The sequence below is a fragment of the Lipotes vexillifer genome, unplaced genomic scaffold, assembly GCF_000442215.2.
Source record: "Lipotes vexillifer unplaced genomic scaffold, Lipotes_vexillifer_v1.1 scaffold1478, whole genome shotgun sequence".
Taxonomy (NCBI): Eukaryota; Metazoa; Chordata; class Mammalia; order Artiodactyla; family Lipotidae; genus Lipotes; species Lipotes vexillifer.
Window position 1 is genome coordinate 114,628 of NW_006781074.1, and position 17,794 is coordinate 132,421.

Here is a 17,794-nt window from a genome sequence, read left to right on the forward strand (position 1 = left end):
GGTAAACTTTCTCAAATTGCAGATGAAGCCTATCTTTACTCTAGGGAAGTTTTAACTAGTACTTTCTTTAACTGTTTTCATTCCTCCATCTGTTTCTTTTTTCTGGAAATCCTGTTATTTGCATGTTTTATCTGCTGTCTCCATGTTATTTCCACTGCATATTTTTTTCTTCATCGTTTCCATCTTTTTTTATATTTCTGTTCTGATGAATTTCTTCAATGTCAATACCAGCTACTAATTCAGTTCTCAACAGAAAATATATTTACTTTCAGTTCATGTACTGACTTTTTCAACTGAAAAATTATGCTTTAGCAACCAGAAAGCCTTCTATGATATAACTAGATCTCTGACAGTACTCATATTTCCTTCATTGTTAAAACTGTTATCCATCTACTACAACGGTTCTAGCACACCAGAAGCTGCCTACTGTTGCTAGGCATAATTCTTGATTTTCCTCTCTTGGGTTGCTGGAGCCCCTGCTCAGGGACACTTTTATTTCTCTTTGCCTACACTGACTCTAGGCATATTCCACTCCAAGACAAGCATTAAGCACCAAGAAGTATAGCAGCCTCTCTTCACACGGGCCTACAAAATACTGACAAGATGTGAGGTTTTGGTTGAAGCAATTAGAAAAAGCTTCATTCCTACAGGTTCTCTTCAGGTACAAGTGTAGAAGCCTCAAGTATAGGGGGAGAGATAAAAAGCCACTCCAGTTCCACAAACGTGAGAGGTCCCATGAATCTTGACCAGCAAATATATCTCTTTGAAAACCATAGTTTTAATCCTCATGTGGGCCTCTCCATGGATTCCTTAGCTCCCAGCTTACTTATCCTAGTTACTGCTTTGTTTAGGTGTGAACTGGAAAAAAATGGGAGAAGTTGTCAGGGATGCCATCTACCTAGCAGTTACATTTTATAGAATTCTCCACCCTAGCTTCTTAGCTTATCAGCTCCCTACTATAGAGCAATGAGTGAGAGGATTACAGGATTCATAAATGGACAATAAACTCAGTGGCCTGTGATGATTTACCATGAAATTCATGAAAACTAAATACAAGTTTTACTTTCTCTGCCAATTAATATTTTCCCCCTGCCTGAGAAAAAATTAAGTTATATTTAGAAATAAAGGTTTTATAATATGAAAATATTAAGAGAAAAGTAATCTTACCTAATTTGTGATGCACCTTGTTCTCTGGTGTTGACTTAGACCTTTTTACTCTTGAATCATCTGCAAATTGCAGAAGCAATATCATGAGCAATGGCCACTAATTTCACGTTGAGTTAAAGTGTGTTACTCGGTCAACTTCAGTATAAATATTTTAAAATAAAATTCAACCTGAAAATACATTTTTTTCCTTAGAAAATAACAGTTCTTTACTTGGATGCATACTCCTTTTTTTTTTTTATAACATCTTTATTGGAGTATAATTTCTTTACAATATTGTGTTAGTTTCTGGTATATAACAAAGTGAATCAGCTATATGCATACATATATCCCCATATCTCCTCCCTCTTGTGTCTGCCTCCCACCCTCCTTATCCCACCCATCTAGGTGGTCGCAAAGCACTGAGCTGATCTCCCTGTGCTATGCAGCGGCTTCCCACTAGCTATCTATTTTACATTTTGTAGTGTATATATGTCAGTGTTACGCTCTCATTTCATCCCAGCTTACCCTTCTCCCTCCCCGTGTCCTCAAGTCCATTCTCTACGTCTGTGTCTTTATTCCTGTCCTGCCCCTAGGTTTATCATAACAATTTTTTTTTTTAGATTCCATGTATATGTGTTAGCATATGGTATTTATTTCTCTCTTTCTGACTTACTTCACTCTGTATGACAGACTCTAGGTCCATCCACCTCACTACAAATAACTCAATTTCATTTCTTTTTATGGCTGAGTAATATTCCATTGTATACATGTGCCACATCTTCTTTATCCATTCATCTGTCAACCTGACAATACATTTTATTACTCCCTTTGCTTTTCACTGCTGAGAAATGAAGGCTAGTGAAAAACAGTATAATATGTCTCTAGATTTTGCTACAGTGAATATATCTTAAGACGATAACAGTTACAAGTAACAAAAAACAAACAGGTTTTCTATTGCTTGTGGACTTTAAGTGAAATAAGCCACTGGGTGGATAAAAATGCAAGGTGTGATAATGAATAATTACTGTGTTAATAAAGTAATCTATGATTCTTAAAGTTGTAAATAGTGCAACCGTACTGAATTTACTTAGCAGTGTGACAATTAGGTCAAGAGTTCTCAACTTTAGTGTGATAAATAGCATCTAAACAAAACAACCATCAATTCTTTCCCTTCCTATGCACAAACGCTGTTCTTTATCAAGAGGCAAAGTTTAATTGCCTTCTCCTTGAATCACCACTGGCCTTAGTGAGTTGCTTGACTAATGGAATGCACAGAAATGACATTCTGGGACTTTGAAACCTAATTCCTCAGAAGACATGCAGGTGCCACCTGGATCTCTTGGAACTTCAGTCTGAGGAAAGACAGCCATCATTATGAAGACTGATTACCCCAAGACTGCCAGGCTGTGAGGAAACCAAGATAACCAAGTGGAAAGGCCATGTGGAGAAAAAGAGATGCTTGGCCAGGCCCCAATTATTTCAGCCACCCTGGCAAGGTACCAAATATATGAGTAAATAAGTCACCATGGATTTCCAGTCTAGCTGCTATTTCAAGTGACTCCAGCCCCAGCAGCTTGCATCTAACTACAAATGCATGAGAGCCAAAATGAGAATTGCCCAGCTAATAAGCTAAGTCAACCCACAGAACCATAAGAGATAAATCGACTGTTGTATTAAGCCACTAAGTTTGGGATGTTAAGTTATGAAGCAATATGAAACTAGAACACTTAATATCCATGAACCATCTTAGATTTTTAATACAATTTTGTGTGTAATATACGTTTCCTGAAAAGCAGGTCTAAGTTTTCATTACATTCTCAGCTAAAGAGCAGGTTTCTTTTTTGGGATCATGAAAGTGTTCTAAAATTTACTGTGGTTATAATTATAAACTACTGAATTATATACTATAAATGCATTAATTGTATGGTATGTGAAGTACATCCCAATAAAGCTATTCCAAAATATATATATATATATATATATATATATATATATACAATTTCCCTTGTACTTCCCACTATAACAAGTAGAGGGCTAGTCATTCTTGGAAATTTTCCTATAGCAGTGGCTCTGGAGGCAACTGTTGGAGACAAGAGAAGGAACAAAGCAAATGAATAAAAATACTGAGGATAATGGGAGCCAGGCTTCTCACTATCCTTAAGGGTTTATTAAAATGGAAAAGGGAGGGCTTCCCTGGTGGCACAGTGATTGAGAGTCCGCCTGCCAATGCAGGGGACACGGGTTCGTGCCCCAGTCTGGGAAGATCCCACGTGCCGCGGAGCAGCTGGGCCCATGAGCCATGGCCGCTGAGCCTGCATGTCCGGAGCCTGTGCTCCACAACGGGAGAGGCCACAGCAGTGAGAGGCCCGTGTACCGCAAAAACAAAACAAAACAAAACAAAGATGGAAAAGGGAAAGTCGAACATGCTGGACTGGAGTTGGAGGTACTGATGTGAACTCATGGTTTCTAAATACAGAAACACCTCAGAGATATTGAGAGTTTGGTTCCAGACCACTGCAGTAAAACAAATTTGGCAATAAAGTGAGTCACATGAATATTTTTGTTTCCCAATACATATAAAAGTTATGTTTACACTATAATGTAGTCTCTTAAGTGTGCAAAAGCATTATTCAAAGTATATTAAAAATATACATCCACTTACATTAACAAAATAATGTGTATATATATATATATATTTAATCCATATCTGTACACAAAAAGTAATATTCTCTTTTTCAAGCATCCATGGAAGAATTACAAAATTCTTCCATGAATTTTATGTGTTCTAAGCATACTCTAGAACACAAAGAAAATTCAAAGAATTAATAATACAGGGCAAGGTTATCAAGAACAATGAAATGAAACTATAAATTATTAACAAAAGAACAAAACAAAACACAACTTCTTAGGATTACAGCCAATGCTGCATAACAAACATATACCAGGTATTAAAACTAAGCAAAGAATGTGTATTCATCTTTGTATCAAGCAGAAAAATAAATATAAAAAGCATTCCACTTAAAGAAAAATAATAAAGTAAATCTAAACAAAAGGGGAAGAAACAATTTAAATGGAAAAAGAATTAGTGAATTAGGAAAGAGAAAAACAGTGTAAGAGATTATATTTCAAGCACATTCTTCAGGGACATAAAAAATTATAAAACTATTAAGAGGCATTTTAAAAACTTCAACACTTAGCTTCAGTAATCATCAATATATGTCTAATCTTGCTTCATTTACACCCTTATCAGCTTTAAAATACTGCAGTATGTGTCTTAAGTGCCAATTATATTATTATGTCCTACTTCAAAGAAAGGACTGTCATTCATCTCTCTCATTCTTTCTCCCCCTCTGTCTTCTCCATCCCTCCCTCTCTCACCCAGGTATAAGGTCTTAGAAATCTCTAGCCATAAAGTAAGGCTCTTAAGGGTAGGTACTCAATACATATTTGCCACAAAAATGTCACTGGTGATAATTTAAATAAAACATAGCACACCTTACTTCACATGCATAACACTACAAAAATCAAGACAGTAAAAAATAAATCATAACTTACTCAAACTTTCCTGAACTTCATTATCATCCACATCTGAATTATTCATTCCAGACGTTAAATAATTCTTGAGCCTAGAAGGTCCACTTAAGAAAAAAAGGTAAACCACAAAATTTGTGCATTTATATCTATCTAATATATCTACCTTAATGGTCATTTTTATCCTAAAACTGCCAAAGGTTTTTTTCTTATAAAATATTAATAGTATACTTATTTGCTGCATAAAACAAAAAATCTACAATTTAATACCACATTTGACTTGTCAAACATGATAATACTGAATTTTATAAACTTTTTAACTAACTCATGAATCAGAGTTACAAATTTAAGTCAACTCAAATAACACTCTTTGATAAAAATCAAATCATAAGAAATAAAATTACAAATAAATAAGCTTATCTTAATTTTGTTTTAAACTACAGGCAAAAACAAGCAATTTAAAATATAGTTCAGAAGTTGTTCAGAGATGATTCAGTTTATCCCAGTCCTAGATCCTCTTCCTCCTATTATGAGCCCAAGACAGGCCTAGTGGTCACAGGCTCCCAAAGAGTAAAGAAATCTTAGCCATCCCTTCAAAGTCTGAGAATCTGCTATAATTTACCATTCTTTCATTTTGAAAAAGGGTGTGTGACTTCAGATATTAGGACAATAGGTTAATTTGGTTTGCTGAGTATGCTCTCTTTAAACTTACATCCACAAATTCTTAGATGACACCCCTTTCAAAAGGTACAGCCTAATTCTAACTCCCCTCTTCTGAGTGTGGTATGGACTTAGTGACTTGTTTCTAGTGAACAGAATAAAGTGGAAGACTTCAAAGTCTAGGTCATCAAAAGACACTATGGCCTCCATGATAGTCACACTTTCTCTTGGATCACCTGCTTTGTGGGAAGCCAGCTAGCTACCATACTGAATACCCTTATGGAGAGAGCCACATGACAAGAAACTGTGGCCTCTAGCTACCTTATAAGTGGATCCTCCAAGTTCTAGTCAAGCCTTCATAGGACTGCAAATCAGATAGATATCTTGACTGCTATACCTCATGAGATTCCCTGAGCCAGAACTAGCCAGCTAATTCTCTCCCAGATTTCTACCCACAGAAACTGTGAAATAATGTTTGCAAGGCACTAACAAAATTAATATTAAGCTTTGAGAGTAATGTGTTACACAGCAATTGGTAACAAATACAGTGAGTAAATCCTATTATCCTTAGAACACATGCATACCTTCCTTCCAAAACTGAAGTCCCAGGCTCTCGAAAATCCAAGTTTGACGCTGCTCGTGTCTTGCATGTATATCCACTGATCTGAGACTTTTGATGAACATTTTGTGCAGCCATACTATCTTGATTCTTTGAGCTTCCTGTACCTCTATGAAAATGAAAAGTTTGTAAATGTTTACATTTCTTCAAAAAATATTTCTTCTAGAAACATTACACAATGTGGGTAGACAATATAACACTGGCTATAACAAAAATCAGATAACCTTGTTCAGGTCCTAAAACTTACAACTAGTCCAGAAAGGAAATTTGACTTTAGAACCTACCAAGAGTTCTAATTTGAAAAATTCTGATAAAAGAAATGGTACAGACCTGGCCTGACTAAGATAGACATGATGATAGGAGGGCACTGGGAGACATTAATTACAGGCAGCTTATGATGTATACTACACAGTTAAATCTATCACAGTTTTTGTTGAAAATCCACAAACAACTGAAATTGTTTTATATGATACCTCTACTCAGCTTACTAAGGAACAGCAGAATGCTCAGAGGGACATAGGCGCATCTCTTTGGTAGCTGCCAGCTAACTAGCTTACCCCAAATATATGCAAACAAGATACATTATTCCTAGACTGCATAATTCTCTCTCCACTCTCACATCTTACAAGTCCTATGTTTTAATTTGTTTCTTGACTCAGTCTACCAGCCTATTCTTATCATTTGTGGAAAAAAAGTCTTTAGTTATGTTTGCAACATAACTAAAGAGCATCCAAACTTCTGAGTATTCTTTGATAGTTTATTTCTGGAGTTTCTAATCTCCCTCTAGGTCCTATCTTCAGAGTCAAAAAAAAAATAAAAAGGATTATTAGAGAATACTATAAACAACGGTATGCCAACAAATTAGATAACCTAGATGGAATGGACAAAATCCTAGAAACACACAAATTACCAAAACTGATTCAAGAGAAAAATAAACAATTTCAAAAGACTTATAACAAGAGAATAAATCAGTAATCAAAAAACTACCCAGAAAGAAAAGCCCAGGCCCAGATGGTTTCACCACTGAATTCTACCGTCATTCAAAGACTTAATACGAATTCTTCACAAACTCTTCCAAAAAAGAAAGGAGCACTTTCCAACTCATTTTATGAAGTCAGTGTTACCCTGATAACAAAACTACACAAAGACATCACAAGAAAACTACAGCCAAAAAAAAAAAAAAACCCAAAACAAAACAAAAAACCCTCAAAAAATTTTATCAACAACAACAAAAATGTATCACACAATCACCTCAGCAGATGCAAAAAAAAGCATTTGACAAAATGTATCTTTTCACTACAAAATCACTCAACATACTAGGAATAAAAAGGAACTTCCTCAACCTGATAAAAGGACATCTATGAAAAACCCACAGCTAATAACACACTGAATGGTGAAAGACTCAATGCTTTCCCCCTAAAATTAAGGACAAGATAAGGAAGTCTGCTATTGTCACTTCTACTTAGCATAGTACTAAAGATTTCAGCCAGGACAATAGTACAAGAAAAAGAAAGAAAAAGCATCCAGATTGGAAAGGGAGAAATAAAATTATCACTATTCATAAATGACATGATCTTGTACTTAGAAAGTCCCACAAAATCTACTAAAAAGCTCTCAGAACTAATACATGAGTTCAACAAGATTGCAGGATAAAGATCAAAATACAAAGATCAATTGTATGTCTATACATTTGCAATGATCAATCCAAAAATAAAATTTAAAAAGCAATTCCATTCACAACAGCATCAAAAAGGATACTTAGGGGGGATGAACTTAACAAAAGAAGTGTAAAACATATTCTGAAAATACTGCTGAGAGAAATTAAAGATCTAAATAATAGGACAAACACCCCTGTTCAAGGATCAGTAGACACTATTAAGATGGAAATATTCCTCAAACCAATAGATTCGACGCAATCCATTTCAGAATTCTGACATCTTTGCAGAAATTGACATACTGATTCTAAAACTTATATGGAATTGCAAGGGACTTAGAATAGCCAAAATATTCCTGAAAAAGAAAAATCACACTTCCTGACTTCAAAACTTACCTCTAAGCAATGGTAATCAAGACAGTGTGGTTCTAGAACAACAACTGATATATAGACAACAATAAAATTGAGAATCCAGAAATAAGCCTATACATCTATGGTCAGCTGATTTTCAAAAATGGTGCTAAGACCATTTGACAAACAGTTATGGGAAAACTGGATAGTCACATGCAAAAGAATGAAGTTGGACTTTTCACAGCATATACAAAAATGAACTCAAAATGGATCAAAGAATTAAATTTAAGAGCTAAAACTACAAAACTCTTAGGAAAAGAAACATGGGAGTAAATCTTCATGAACTTGGACTGGGCAAAGGATTCTTAGATATGACACCAAAAGTACAAGCAACAATGGACAAAACAGATCAATGGGACTTTATGAAAATTAAAAACTTTTGTGCTTCAAAGGACACCATCAAGAAAGTGAGACAATCCAAAGAATAAGACAGAAGATTATCAAATATCATTTACTTGATGAGACGTGTATCTAGAATATATTAAAACCTCATACAATTCAATTTAAAAAAAAAGACAATCCCAAAAAATTAGGCAAAGGATCTGAGTAAATCTTTCTCTAAAGATTGGCAAACGGCCAATAAGCACATGAAAAGGTGCTCAACATCATTAGTCTTCACAGAAATGAAAATCAAAACCACAATGAGATGCCATTTCATACCAACTAGGATGGCTAGAATCAAAAAATCAGATAATAACAAATGTTAACAAGGATGTGGAGACATTGGAAGCCTTAAACACTGCTGGTAGGAATATAAAATGGTGCAGATGCTTTGGAAAACAGTCTTGCAGCTCCTCAAAGGATTAATGTAAAGTTACCATATGACTCAGCAATTCCATTTGTACACAAATGTTTATACCAGCATTATTCATAATAGCCAAAAGGTAGAAACAACCCAAATGTCCAGCAATGGATGAATGATAAACAAAACATAATGTAACAAAATGAAATAGCACTCAATCATAAAAAGGGATGAATTACTGATACATGGTACAACATGGACAAAACTTGAAAATACACAAACTGAAAGAAGTCAATGCAAAAAAACTCATACTATATGATTTCACTCATATGAAAGTCCAGGATAGAGAAATCTGTAGACAGAAAGTAGGTTAGTGGTTCTGTAGGGTTGCTGGGGAGGGGTACAGGGAGATGATAGCTAAAGGACCCTAATGATGAAAATGTTCTAAAATTGACTGTTTTGACGGTTTGCACTATCAATGAATACAATAAAAACCAATGAATTCTACACATGTCATGAGTGAACTATATATGAGTTATACCTCAATAAAGCTGTTAAAAAATCTAATGTAGTAAATTTCTGTTCCAAATGGCTTACAGAAATAATATAAAAATTAAGTGCTTATACAAATTTAAAATGAGAGAAATTCAAAGATTTTTAGAGGGTAATTCTTATACTTTAAATGCACTAGCTCTTTAAGATTTTTTTTTTTTCTAAACGCTTTAAGAGGGGAATAAGGGTGTTTAGCTTGTAGTTTAATTAATGACCATGGTTACTAGGTTATAAGAAGCAAAAAATATCACTTTATTCAAGTTAAAATTTTAGTATCTGTTACTTGTATAAAGGAGAAGTTCACGTAATATTTTTTTCCATGTAATATTTCTAATCAGGAAGACTCCTTAGACAAATTAGACATATTCATATTTTAATGTAATAATGTCTCTTTTTTTTTTGCCTTTCCTAAATACAGAACAATAATACTGTTAACATGCTTTCTAAATCTAAATTATCTGTGAGGTTTCCATGAGAGCCACTGAGTAACCACAAAGATTTATCTTCCCACCTTATGGCAAGTAGAATACCAAAATAATTACATATTTGATCTTTTATTTATAGTAAGTAGCTCAATGACTATACAGGTTAACTAAACAAATGTCTCAAAGATCTTCCTTTCTATGAATCCAGACACCCAACAGGCTTTCTTAAGTAGATACTGTAGCAACTATCAACTTTGGATATTTCTCATTAGACTAACTCCTTCTCACTGTGCATAAGGTAAGATTTGTTTTAGGGGTACTAGCTCAAATTCAGAAACTCAACATAAAAACTCAATTTTTATACCTTAGTATTTCTCTCAACCCATAGCTAAGGCTTATCTGCTTTGTTTAATAAAACAGTGATTTATCACTATTAATACATTCAAGTAAAAACAGTTGGACTAATAAAAGACCTACATATCCAATGACACACTATTTATTTAACCTAAGTGTACCTTCTTCATATGTAAAAATAGAGCTAACACCTGTCCTATCGACCTCTTAAGATTCTTAATGAAAATCAAATGATATTAAGGAACAAGCTAATATAAATATGGAAGTCTGATATAAGACAGAGAGGGCATTACAAATCAGTGGGGGGAAGTTCACTACTCAATGAACTGTTTAGATAGTATGCACTATAATGACATACACTAATGTATTTTAGAGCACTCTATCATTTATTTCAATACCTCCCCACCACCTGCAGTTTCTCACACATAATATGTATTAAGTATTTTTTTAATGAATGAATGAGTGAATGCTCTATCAAAAAGCAAAAATGTGTAAGAACAATACCTACCTCAGTAGGTTGTCAGGACTGATGAGAATTTACTGAAAGCATCTAGTGAATACTTGATACACAGTAAGCACTAAAATATGTTAACTAATCATCTTATGGGGAAAAGAATTAAGATGTATTCCTGATTATTGTAATTACATTAACCTCATCTAAAAGAAAGCAACTCAAATGATACACTTAAAAGTGATTAAGATGATAAATTTTGTTATGTTTTTATCACAATTTTAAAAAAGGGATCGTTAGGCGACAATAATGCTTACCTTATTAAATTTATCACTCACACCCCATGTGCTATATATTATTCCCCATTTTAATATGAGGAAACATTCAGAGTACTATTTTGCCTGAGGTGTCACCCAGCTAATGGCAGAGCGTGGATTTACTAGCAGGTCTGTCAGACTGCAGACTCCTTTATGCTAACACTGCCTCTATATAAATGATTAAATAACATAGACAAATTATTAAATGCCAAACAAAAATAACTGCATTGTACACATAAGAGACATTATTACCTAGAAGGATTAAGGTTTTTCTTCTCAGCTGGGTCTGCTTCACCACTTTCCAATGACTTATTCTGGGAACAACTGGAATCTTTAGCATTTAAAACCTTCTGTGTTCTTGAGCTGCCTTCATCAGCTCTCTTCTGCCTTTTAAATGGAATGGTTTTTTTCCCAGTATTCTTAGATGACTGGTTTGTTTTTCCAGCAGGTTTTTGTTTACTGTTATGATACAATGACAATTCACTTCTTACTGAAGAATTGCTAGAAAAAGGACCTAAAGGATTAAATGATAACCTAAAGTTAGTATAATGTTTGATTATTTGGCTCACTAAAATACCAACATGATTTATATTTTACATGTAAACACATACACACCCCAATCTCATAGGCTATATTTGTTTTCTTTTTTTTTTAAGATTTTTTCTGATGTGGACCATTTTTAAAGTCTTTATTGAATTTGTTACAATATTGCTTCTGTTTTATGTTTTGGTTTTTTTGGCCCTGAGGCATGTGGGATCTTAGCTCCTCGACCAGGGATCGAACCCGCAGCCCCTACGCTGGAAGGCAAAGTCTCAACCACTGGACTGCCAGGGAAGTCCCTCATAGGCTATATTTGTTTTCAAGTTAAATGCATAAACTACGCAGCTCCTCAATTTATAGATACACGTACCAAACCTTTTAAATTTATCACAAGTTTCCAAAACCATCCTCTCTGGCTCTGCCCACTACTCTTCTAGTCATCCTTAAGATCCTGGTATTTCCCCAAGGTCCCAGCTTCATCTTCTCACTCTATGTACCTTCTCTGAGGGACCTATCAACCCATAACTTTAATTACTATCTACATGCTGATATCTATAATATTCACCTATCACTCTCCCCCAAATCTGCCACTCTGGTTTTATTTCCTATCTTAATGAAAAGTATAACTAACTACCCAGATGCCTAAATCAGAAATCTGAGTCATCCAAGACTCCTGGACCTATCCACAAGCAATCCCTAAATCCTGTCATTTTACTGTTTTTTTTAATGTCTCTCAAATCCTCTTCTTTTAAGCTCTGCTACCTGCCATTAGCAGGGCCTTCCCCCGCCCCCCAACCCGGTACGCAGGCCTCTCCCGTTGCGGAGCACAGGCTCCGGACGCGCAGGCTCAGCGGCCATGGCTCACTGGCCCAGCCGCTCCGCGGCATGTGGGATCTTCCCGGACCGGGGCACGAATCCGTGTCCCCTGCATCGGCAGGCGGACTCTCAACTACTGCGCCACCAGGGAAGCCCTAGCAGGGACTTTTATCATTTCTTATCTGGATCATTAAAACAGCCTCTTAACTGATCTCCTTTCTCTAGCCTTGCTATTCTTCAATCCATCCTTCACACTGCTTCAAGGATCATCCTTGGAAAACACAAACTGAATCATTACAATCCTGGTTAAAATCTTTTCGTGATTACCTATAGCTTAAGGATCAAGTCTAAATATTTTCAATTCTAATTTATTACTACATCTAGAGTGCTTATTTCATTAATCGTAACTCTCAGCACTCTCCTCCAAACAGACAAATCAAAAATAAAGGCAGTAGGGCCTTCCCTGGTGGTGCAGTGGTTGAGAGTCTGCCTGCCGATGCAGGGGACACGGGTTCGTGCACCGGTCCAGGAGGATCCCACATGCTGTGGAGCGGCTGGGTCCGTGGGCCATGGCTGTTGGGCCTGTGCATCCGGAGCCTGTGCTCCGCAACAGAAGAGGCCACAACAGTGAGAGGCCCGTGTACCGCAAAAAAAAAAAAAAAAAAGGCAGCAGTACTGAACTATTTGCATTTCTCCAAAGCATTGATCTTAAATAGTCCCTAGACCAGCAGCAGATCAGCATCACTTGGGAATCTGTTTGAAACGCAAATTCTCAGGTCTTACCTCAGACCTACTAACTCAAAACTTTCAGAGTACAGTCCTATAATTTGTGTTTTAACAACTCCTCCAGATAATTCTAATGAAACAACTTAAAAGATCAAGCTCTCAGCTCCAGATCTCTACACATGCTACTTCTGCTTGAAACATTCCATCCTTTTTCCTCACCACACCCAATCACTTAGCTGACTCCTAATCCAATCTTCAGGAAGTCTTCTCTAATTCCCAAGGCTAAATTAGGTAGTTTTTTCTCAGTCCTTTGACAATGTTTATCATACATCTGATTGTTTACTTATCATCCTCTTCCAGCAGACTGGCAATCCTTAAGACCAAGATTGATGTTTTACCTATCTTTAAATTCCTCATGCCTAACAGCAAGGGCAGGATTATGGTGAAGCAAGAGTAGCCTAGGGTAGAAAAAAATTTTTTCCCAGTTCTACTGGGAGAAAATTGACATATTAACACTGTACAAGTTTAAGGTACAGAATACAATAATTAATATATGTATATATTGCAAAATGATTATCAGAGAGTATATCTTAAAAGTTCTCATAAGGAAAAAATAAAAATTCTAACTAGGGTGGAAAATTTAAAAAGGTGTTTACTCCAAGTCACTCACACAACCCTAAGACCAAGTGTCTCCTTAAATTTCCCATTCTAGGTTGCTCATTTGCCTCATCTAGACCTGGCCCAGCCTAACACCATTCCTGCCTCACAGTGGAAACTCAATAAATGTTTCTCAACATATATGAAAAAGCAGGAGGGTCACATGTACACTACAGGCAGTAGATCAAGAGTCAAGAAATCTGGGTTCCATTATTTTCCAATTCTAGCACAAAGGTCTATAACCTTAGGGGGAACTTATGTTGCTTTTCTATGCTTCAGACTTAGTTTCTTCTTCCATCAGATGAAGGAGTTTGGTGATCTGTAAGCATTCCTCCACTTCTGTGACTCCCTACTTGATCAGCAACCCAACGTATCAGGACTGATACGTTTCAGGTCTTTTTTTGGTAAATTTTGGAGTTCCAGCATGCTTATCCAAGCTCTGTAAGATTTTTATTAATCCATATATTTACATGTTCATTGACCATAGTAGTTTCCAGCAACGTAGGGCAAAAAGATGAGTTCTCCATAGGAGTAACAGTGGTAGTTAACATTTTAATACTAAGTATATGCCATTTAATACTTATAACAACTTAATGAGGTGGAAGTACTGGAATCACATTTTACAGAGTGAGAAACTGAAAAAAAGTAATCTCAAAGAGGAGGAATCATAATTTGAACTCATATCTAACTCAAAAATCCAAGAACAGCTGCAACAGAATAAACATTTCTTACTGGATTACAATTCAATAATTCATAGCAACAAGACCTCACAGATACAGTGCCACGTATGTACTAGTCTCTCACTTACTGATTTAAATGCCCCAGTCAATAGTATCTACATATGTAAATGTTACCTTACCATATACCAATCTTTCCATGATCATCTCCTTTAAAAAATTCTACCAAAACAATAAATGTTTCATATTATACAGAAATCCAAGGATCCTTTGAAAGGCCTGCTTACAAAGTTAGCCCTTAGCCCTTGGGTAGCATGTAGGCACTTGAATTTCAGGAGGGTTCCCATCATTTCATAACTGGTAAATGTGGTTTAGTGTGCCTAAACTGCTTGTGCAAAAAATATGGTTTATGACGAATAATTGCTTTTCCTTCAGGGAGCCTGGAATTTTAGGACACGCTAGGCACACGGTGCCTAGCACAGGGTGCCTAGGTGACCATCGCCAATAAAATCTTGGGCACTAAATCTCTAATGAGCTTCCTTGATAAACAACATTTTACAAACTTGTCAAAACTAGAGGAACTAAGTGCCTCCTGTATGAATGCACTGGGAGAAGACTCTTGGAAGCTTGCACACGATTTCCTTCAGACTTTGTCCATGTAACTTTTCTCTGCTGATTTTGCTTTGTATCCTATCACTACAAGGTAACTTCAGACATCCATTATCACCTTTCCCACTTCACTTTTACCTGATGACCCTGCTTACTATTCCACTGAGAAAACAAAAATGTTCAGAAGAGTAAATCTTCACTGTGTGGCTGAACTACACTGACTCCATTTTGTCAGTTCCTTCTTAGTCCCACAGTCCCATCCCCATTCCCCGCAATGTGACTGAGCTTTAGCCTCCTCAAAAGGAATATGCCCAAGCCAGATATGTTCCCTATCAACTTTTATCCTTGCCTTAATCTGATATGAAAACTGGAAGAATGCCTTTACTGACTCAGATGGTTAAATGAGACCCTCGGAGGGGAGAAAAAGCCCTGGTTCCTATCTGTGCAGATGTGCTTCTCGCTAGTAGTCAGAATCTATTTTTAGCTCTGGCCCCTTTAAATCCCCCTGTACCCCTTTTGGCTGTGCAGAGTGCAGCTGCGAATGCCTCTAGATCATCAACCACCTGATCCTGCCTTTACAACCAAAATAAAATTCATAATTGTACTTTACGGAGTTGCCTGGTTTTTCAGTCTCAAAGTTCCTTCTCAGTTTGGAGGATATTATTCAATGTCTCCACTGCCCAACATTTACCTTCGCACCATCAACTCTACCAACCTATTTCTAAGTGTCGCCATATACCCTGCCTTTCCTCTTTTATATGATATACTGCCCTTGCTCCTGTCTAGAGCTAACCCTTTTACTATGGACTGGACCACACCCTACTCCTTGCCTACACAAGGACTATGATCCTATATTTATCCTCTACCTTTCTACAAGGTCGTTTTAATGAGCAGATAAGCTGATGTAGTAGTATCTTGCATATTAAAAGAGAGAGAGACACCTTCCCTTGACCCCACATCTGCTATGTCCCTTTATCTTACTGTCTTTCCTACCTCACTTCCTACACTCCCTTGAACCCCACCTCCAGTCAGGCTTTTGGTCTCATCATTCTACAGAAACAATTTTTATCAAGGTGACCAACAACCTCCATGTTGCCAAAACCATATTGTCAATTCTTAGCTCTCATCTAATTCAGGCCATGAGCAGTATTTAAAATAGTTCATCACCCAATACTTAAAATGCTTTCATTACTTCACTTCCATAACCCTAAGTTCTCCTCATTTTCCTTTAACCTCACTAACTGCTCCTTTTCAGTCCTTTTGATGGATCTTCCTTTCTCTTCCCTACTCCTAACATTGGAGTCTCCCAGGACTCAATTATTAGCTTTCTTTCTTCTCCAAGTATAGTCTATTACTAGATGATTTCAAGTAGTCCTGCAGTTTTAATGATCACCTCTATACTGATAACTCCCTAATTGTATGTCCTCCCAGATCTTTCCCCCCAACTTTAGACTCATTTTATCAAGCTATCTCCTCAATATATCTACTTCGATATCTAATTAACATATTACAACCTAAAATCTTGATATCCTTCCCAAATCTGCTTCTCTCATATCTTTCCTCATCTCAGTAAACCTTTCCTCACCTCAGCAAACAGTAGATCCATTCTTCTGCTTGTCCAGGCAGAAAAATCTGAATCATCCTTGAAGCCAGCTCTCACTCCAATTCATCAGTACTTTCTGTGACTTACCTTCAAAAATATCCTGAATCCAACCATTTCCATTCTCTTCCCTCCAACCACCTCCTAACTACTCTCCATGCTTCCATTTTTGCCCAGTCCTAGTTCCCTCCCTACATTGCAGTAAAAATAATCCTTTTAAAAGATAAGTCAATCAAGTCACTTTATTGCTTAAAATTGTCCAGCAGCTTCCCAATACACTTTGTCTAAACTCATTATCACAGCCTGCTTCTCTGACTTCATCTGCCCTGGCTTACTCTCTTCTTCAGCCATACTGACTTTCTGACATTCCTCAAGCTTTTCCAGCATGGTCCATCAGTACTTTTATTATACTAATACTGTTCCCTTGGTCTGGAATGCTCCACACCAAATTATTTACATGGCTCTCTCCTTCACTTTATTCATATATGTGCTCTGAAAGATCCTAATCAACTCTTACTGCTACCTTTTACAAAAACAATATTCTGCTCCATTCTCCTATCTACTCCCCGCTCTGCCATTTACTTCCCAACTCTAACCTTTATGTGCCTTGTTTTTCTCAATTACCCATCACTGAATGAATTATATATCTATATTGTTGATCTTCCTCCAGTAGAATGTAAGTCCTAAAAGAGCAGTAATTTTTCATTTTTGATTTTATTCTTCCACAGCTGTATCCCTATATCTAGAATACTGTATATGATAAAGCCTCATAAATATCTTTATAATTAATTGATTTAATATTTCTATTGATAATCCAATTTAAATTTTTCCTCATGAGATTTTTCTCAAGAGAATGGGAGTATAAATCAAACATAGAGGCTCTTATAGAATGAACATAACTTAAATAAAAATACTTACTCTGCTCTGATTTTACCACCCACCAATTAGATGGATGTCTGGAAATTCTTCGACTTCTTGTGACAGTTGCAGTCAATTCTTCAGGTACAATTTTGATCTTCTTGGACCCATCTGAAAAACACTTCTTTTTGCGTTCCTTATCTTTTTTCTGATTCTCTGCATGAGGAACATTGGTGCTACCTTTCTTGCTTCCTAAAATAAAGAATAAAAACAATTCAAAATCTACTGCACCAAAGAATATTCAGAAAACCAGAGCAGATTATAAAAAAAACCTCTCAATTACAGGAACTTCTTAAATTTATTCTGTGGGCTTCTTTTCATCTCTATTTTTTAAAAGTCACAGGTTCTCAATAAAATCTACAACTTTCTCTCAGTTAAATGCAAACTTT

The 17,794-nt window shown here is 36.2% G+C and overlaps 1 protein-coding gene across 1 annotated transcript in view; it reads right to left on the reverse strand.

The window, feature by feature from the left end:
- CENPC (centromere protein C) overlaps positions 1–17,794 on the reverse strand; it is a 79,118-nt gene that overhangs the window by 19,130 nt on the left and 42,194 nt on the right. The window contains exons 9-13 of the mRNA XM_007454456.1: positions 17,406–17,597; positions 11,115–11,376; positions 5,922–6,065; positions 4,702–4,784; positions 1,168–1,227 (exon numbers count right to left, since the gene is read on the reverse strand). Coding sequence (XP_007454518.1) covers positions 1,168–1,227; positions 4,702–4,784; positions 5,922–6,065; positions 11,115–11,376; positions 17,406–17,597 — 741 coding nt within the window. The remainder of the gene's footprint in view (positions 1–1,167; positions 1,228–4,701; positions 4,785–5,921; positions 6,066–11,114; positions 11,377–17,405; positions 17,598–17,794) is intronic.